At 37.7% G+C, this 6,927-nt stretch overlaps 1 protein-coding gene across 1 annotated transcript in view; it reads right to left on the bottom strand.

Annotated features, from left to right (window-relative positions):
• Window positions 1-591: 591 nt before the first annotated feature.
• Window positions 592-6,927, bottom strand: part of HINT1 (histidine triad nucleotide binding protein 1) — a 15,786-nt gene continuing 9,450 nt past the window's right edge. Inside the window, exons 2-4 of the mRNA XM_004686505.2 lie at window positions 6,646-6,877; window positions 4,520-4,624; window positions 592-915 (exon numbers count right to left, since the gene is read on the bottom strand). Coding sequence (XP_004686562.1) covers window positions 751-915; window positions 4,520-4,624; window positions 6,646-6,877 — 502 coding nt within the window. The 3' untranslated portion in view covers window positions 592-750. The remainder of the gene's footprint in view (window positions 916-4,519; window positions 4,625-6,645; window positions 6,878-6,927) is intronic.

Consider the following 6,927-nt stretch of genomic DNA (forward strand, 5'->3'; position numbering starts at 1 on the left):
GGCAGGCGGGAATCGAACTCATGCGGAAGTGGCTTCAGATTCTCAGTGCTGTGCTTTAACCCGCTGCGCCACCAGGGAGGGCCTTTTTTATAAAAATCTTTAAAAAAAATTCAGACTAACATTTCCCCTCAACCCCCACCAGATACATATGCAACTTAAATCTTTTTGCTAGTGTGCATAGGTACATTCAAAACAGTGAGTTTTTAATTTGGAAAATGAATTCTAAGTAAAATATTTTCAAGTCTTTGTAATAATCAGAATTTGGGTAACAAGGGAATACCAATCTGTGGTTTTACATGGTCATCAAAGATTCTGAGACAAGTCTATAGCACCTCTTCCAAATGATCCTAACAGTACAGATGAAACACATTATTTATTTCTTTGCTCTTACAACATAAGCATTAGAAAATCTTCACTAGTACTTTCAAAGCTAAACCTATAGCTATGAAACCTTGTAATTTATCTTCAAAGATCAGTCATTCTATTTTGATTATGTTCATGTGTTGGACCCTCCGTGGGGAGAAAAAATAAGGAATCACCTTCACAAATTCCAACAAATACATTTTTTTAAATAATAGAGAATTCAAAAGATCATGAGTCATTCAATGGTATCTTTTATTGTGGATGGGGTATTTAACATTATTTCCTCAATCTATATGTAGGCAGAAGTTAAGTGTATTGTTCAGCAATACATGTGGAACTTCCAAACTTAATCATGCCTATAGAAGAAAAAACCATCCCTAAAACATGTTAGCCAGGAGGCCAATTCATCTGCCGACCTCCAAGAACATGGAGATGAATATGATAGACAGTCTGACCCCCATCTGAACCTTCATTCACCACCATACGATAACCCTTCTTCAGGCCCAGATCTGCAGCACATTTCTTGCCAACAATCATTAAATGTCCAAGAAGCTGGGGAAGAAAAAAAAATTTGTGAACCACAAGTAATGTACAGTATTGCCATTAAATAATAAACTACCAAGTCAAATATTGAGTAAACCACAAGTTGACAGAAAATTAGAAGTAAAACTATCTGCAGATGACATAACATTAAATATAAAAAACCTTAGACTCAACTCAAAAACAACTACAACTAATGGACCCATTGAACAAAGTTGCAGGACACAACTCAATATACAAACATCTGTTGCATTATTATACAAAAGGGAAATTTCTAAGAAAAAGTCTCAATTATAATTGTATATAAAATATAAAGAACCTAGGAACATATTTAACCATGTTTATGTACACTGAAAAATTATAAGATATTAATAAAAGAAATGGGATGAACACTCAGTTTGCTTCCATATCTTAGCTATTATAAATCATGCTGCAGAGAGCATGGCAGTGCATCATCTTTTTGAGTTGCTGTTTTTGCTTTCTTCAGATAATTATCTGAAAGTAGAATTGCTGGATATATGGTAATTGACTAAACTTTGCTTGGATCCCTTTTTGTATGGAAATTTCATTTATTCTTTTGATATGCATGTTATTCATAATTTGGGGAGAAACTTGATTTTTCTATTTAAATCAAGCAAAAGAACCACAATATTTGCCTTATACAGGGAGCTGACCCACATGGTGCAGCAGACCTCTCCAGACCTAGCCATCGCTGCCCTAGGCAGTGTACTTCAATCTGCCTGCCTTTTCTGCTCCCATTCCATCTCTGGTGAATCTTCTCACCCACTGCATGTCTGGCCTGTACCCCCGTTCTTGTGTACATAAATAAATAAATCTTTTTTAAAAATTTATAAATAAATAAAAATTGAAATGACAAAAAGTTATCAATTTTAAAGTTTCAAAACTGTATATAACATACCTAGGCTGATCAAACTGAGTTATCAGTTTTAAAGCTTATTAGTCTTTTCTAGCAAAAAAATTATCTTCTGTCTAATCGCTGATCTTAAAACTCCAATTTAGAAAGTTAACTAAATAAAAGTTAACATGCTATCTATCTCCTTTTACAGGCATTTGAAAGAAACTCTTACCTTAAAATGCCATGACTGTGTAATTACACTCAATGTTAAACATTTTGAGGTTTTACCTTTCTGTTATTGTTGGTAAGGCGGTATTTTACTATTAAGTATTCTACCCATTGAACTTTGATTTTTATGCATATTCTGAATTAAAAAATACTCTAAAGTTTCTAGGTTTCAGAAACGGTAACTCACTTAAAACACTACCCTAAGTAAATATTACAATACTGAAGACACAAAAGATTCATTTAATTTCAATATTAAAAAAAAATTATTGAAGTACTACAGCCAGATGAAATAAAAATATATATGAATAATTTAAAGAGTAGTGATAAAGCAAATATTTAAATACCTACCAGAAGAAAAAAAAAAATGGAAACAATACTCTACCCTGTACTCTCCCTAAGTCTAGGAAGTCACTGTTCAACTACTTTCTCTGCCTTCCCTACCTTATCAGAGGTGATAAATAACTTTTTTTTGGTCTGCTGTCTGCCTTTTTACTCTCTTTATGAAGTTTTTTGGTTCTCAACATTAAATGCACTCAAATAACCAACCTTCTTCATTTATAAATTATACCAAGCTCATAAAGATATTCTCTAATATAAAATATGAGGCTATGGTTCAGTTTCACTTTTTGATATGGAGACTAGTTATCCGTCTTATCACCCTAAAGTGGTATATCTTGGATTTGCTTCTAAAAAAGGAGTGGCAAAGTACAGATATTGTCCCAGACTACCTGCCTGTGTCTGTGCAGGCATCTCCTTTTCTTAAAAAACAGCCTTTGCCTATTTGTGTCTATGCAAACATCTTTTTTGTCTTTTTCCTTGAATAAAAGAAATGCATTGTGCCACTGAATGGGGAGTCTACCGAAATCCTTCTCAGAGGGACCCAAGGATCCCACTCACCAAATCACATCAAATGGCTAGACAGAAAAAAAAAGTGAGGGGCAAGAGAAGACATGAGTTAAGCATGTCTTAACTCATTAACACACTTGTTAAGTTTAATCAGGACTGATAAACTGATAAATGTTGAAGCTGGATGGTTCATCTTACTATTTTCCCTACTTCTATTTGTTTGAATTCACCATAATAAAGTTGCTAAAAGCAAACTAACAAATGAGAAGATACTTGCAAATCATGTATCTAACAAGGTATAGTATCCAAAATATATGAAAAATTCATACAGTTCAATAGCAAAAAAGCAAGCTATCTTGATTTAAAAAATGAGCAAAGAAAATGAATAGTTTTTCCACAGATAACCAACAGTCATACGAAAAGCTGTTCATCAATAATCAAGGAAATGCAAATCAAAACTACAATGGGCAAATCAAAACTACAATCTCATACCTTTTGGAATGGCTAGTATCAAAGAAAGACAAGAAATACCAACTGTTGACAAAAATATTGAAAATGGGAACCTAGTGTAACTGTTTGTGGGCTTATAAACTGCTGCAGCCACCATGGAAAACAGTAGGGCAATTCCTGAAAAAATTAAAAAAAGTAGAACGTAAGACTTCAAAATGTTGAAGATGCCCTCCCTTTAGACATGTGGCTAGCTGAGAGTGAACATTTAATAGCTGAATGTTTGATCTTGGCTTTTAAGAGGAAAAGGGCAAATACAATTCTTCAAATCATCTATCTTAAATGCTCCTCTCTTGAATTGATATGAAAAAAATCAAAACAACTCTACCTTTACAGCCCCAAAGCAGTCAGCAACAAGAATTCAACATGAAATGAGTGTTCCAATAAAACTTTATTTACAAAAAGAGCTGCTGCTGAGCTCTCGCCCACAGGGCATAAATTGCCAACTTTTGCTGTGATATGTGGACTTACTAACCAAAGTTTTAGGCAGCTAAGCACATCTATTTTTGGTCAAGAATCAGAGTTCACTGTAAGTTATATAACATGGAGTTTGTGGTATCTAATTTGTGTAGACACAATTTATTTTGATTTGAGATTTCATATATTAGTGTCTTTTCTTTTAGTATACGCCTACAGTGTTTTTGGACAAATCACCCTTCTAAAAACTTCTCACTAACTAGAACTTCAATTATTTTTAATTTTTTTTTTTAAAGATTTTATGTATTTATGTATACAGAACTGGGGTACAGGCTAGAGTGTAGGGGCAGTGAGAGGCTTCACCAGAGACAGAGTAGGGAACAGAACAGGCAGATCGACGAAGTACGCTGCTGAGGAGAGCAGCGGGCGAGACAGGAGAGGTCTGCTGCCATGTGGGTCAGCTCCTGGGCAGGGACCAAACACATACTGAAGCTGAAGCGGCTGCGGCTGGCTTGAGTGCTGCCTTTGGGCTGGCTTGAGTGCTGGCTTTAACTGGTTGTGCCACCAGGAGGGCCTTATTTCTAATTTGTACTTTTTGCTGATTCATTCCCAAAGTATTCCAACTCCTGATCTTACAATATGCCAGTAAGATGTATCTTATTTCAAAAATATCAACATATTTCAAATATATCACACATGTATCAAACAAAATTTAGTCACCCAACTAAAAAGAAAATAAATTGTGTTAGTAAATTTACTTACACTTTCATCAGCATCTTCTGCTACAGAAATCTGAGATATAGGTTTCTTGGGTATCACCAGAAAATGTGTTGGTGCTTGAGGGGAAATATCGTGGAAAGCAAGACACTAGGATAAACAGAAGGGTGGGGGGGGGAAATCAAAGTTTTAGTATATCATGTTGTATACTAGACTTGCTATTCTTTTTAGTTAACCCCATGAGGTGAATGATAAGACGTCAAAAGTGTACATAATGCAGGTGGTCCCCAGTATTTTTTCATGGGGTTTATAGTCTAATGGGAAGATTGTATTTAAACAAAGGTATAATTAACCAAAGATCACACATGTTACAAAGGAAAAGTAAAGGGTGACATAAAAACAATTGTCACAGAAAACCCTGATTCAGAATAGATAGCCAGGGACAACCACTTTGAGACAGTAACATTTTTTTTTAAGATTTATTTTTATTATATATATAGATAAGAATTGGGGTATATAGGGTCATAAGTGGGGGGCAGGGTGGTGGTGAGAGGATTCACCAGAGACAGAGTGGAGAACAGAACAGGGAGATCTACTGAAACACACTGCTGAGGGGAGCAGGAGGAAAGAACAGGAAAGATCTGCTGTACCATGTGGGTCAGCTCCTGAGATCCAAAGGATAAAGAAAATTAGGTGTGCTAATTCTTCCGTACGTTTCAAATCACTTCTCATGCAATTAGCTCTAACTACAGTGTCCCTCAACTGTCTAACCTCATAGTTTTTCAAATACTGTTTCCTCTAATACAATATTCTTCTTTCCCAACCCCAACTTTTACCTAACTTAAAATTGATAGTCACTACTCAGGTCTCAACATTTGCATCATTTATGAAGAAAATAATTGATTTTCTTCCCCCACCTTCCCTAGGTCAGAAACCCTGGTTGTGCAATAAACTGTTTTTTTCCTTCACTTCAGTGATCAGCTTTGTAATTATTTATTTGTCTGTATTTGATTATTACGTATCTCTTCCGCCTTTACTCCAGCTAATCAAAAAAAGTAACTATTTTGTAGAATAGAAATGAAGATGGTAAACAGCACATACAGTATGATTGCTTTCATATCTCTTGTTCTTTATCAAGGCAAAAGCTACTAAACAAAATCTGTCACTGTGAGTTAGGCTTAATTCTGCTTGGTACTCCATACAAAATACAGTATCATTTAGATACTTCATGCTGTGATGTTATTGGACTTAACCGTGATTCAAATGTCAGTATTTCAACAGTCATTTATAAAAAGCTGTGGAAATATTTTAAAACAAGTGTGGCCCTCCCTGGTGTTGCAGTGGGTTAAATAAAGTGCAGCACTGTGAAGCTCCAGCAGTGCTTGAGCACAAGGTCAATCCCTGGACATTCCACATGGCACAACAGACCTCTCCTGTCTCATCCCCTGCTCCCTCAGCAGTGTATTTCAGCCAGTCCCCCGTTCTGCTCCCCACTCTGTCTCTGCTGAATCCTCTCACACATATACTCCTCCCAGCCCCTTGCACCTCTGGCCTACACTCCAGCTCTTTTATGTATAAATAAATAAAATAAACCTTGAAAAAAAAATACTACATGCAAAGCATAAAGTGTTTGTGATATTCCGTATTTCTTAAATTAACTTTCAAAACTTTATCTCCTGCCCAGTTTTATCAAAGATCCAAATCCATAAATACAACTGCCCACTAAATATTTTTTTAAAGATTGATTTATGCATACAAAGCTGGGGTACAGGCCAGAGGTGTAGGGGCAGTGAGAGGATTCACCAGAGACAGAGTGGGGAGCAGAACAGGCAGGTTGAGGAAGTACACTGCTGAGGGGAGCAGTGGGCGGGTCAGGAGAGGTCTGCCCAGTGGGGTTAGCTCCCTGGGTGGGAATCGAACTCATGCTGGGGTGGCTGGGGGCAGCTTCACAGGTCTGCACTTTAACCCCCTGCGCCACGAGGGTGGGCACCACTAAATATTTTATACAAGAGGCCTGAGTGACATCACCTTGGGCCTTTCGAAAACATAATTTCACTACAATAAGGGCAACAAAAACTACTTTCGTCTTGGCATAAAGCTGCTTCCTGTGAAATATAAAAAAGACTATTCAACTGTTATTAGGTGCAATATCTTTCTGGGAGGCGCCAAACTGAAACCAAATCCCAGAAGTTGGTCCACTTCTTATCTCCAGAGCGCGAACCGGAACCGGCGGTCCGGGTAGGGGTGGGGTAAGGCGCGCTGGCGGCCAGACGAGAAAGACTCCACGACCCAGCGCCGCCCGCGCCCACCCCAGGCCCCGGCCCTGTGCCACGCCCTGCAGGCCGGCAGCGCGCGGGAGATCGCGGAGATTGGGCCTGAGTCAGGGCGCGATCGGGTTTCTCCCTGTCAGGCAGAGCGCCGACGAGATTGCAAGATTCCCGACACAGGCGAGG

The sequence above is a fragment of the Condylura cristata genome, unplaced genomic scaffold, assembly GCF_000260355.1.
Source record: "Condylura cristata isolate star-nosed mole 26May11 unplaced genomic scaffold, ConCri1.0 scaffold00021, whole genome shotgun sequence".
Classification (NCBI taxonomy): domain Eukaryota; kingdom Metazoa; phylum Chordata; class Mammalia; order Eulipotyphla; family Talpidae; genus Condylura; species Condylura cristata.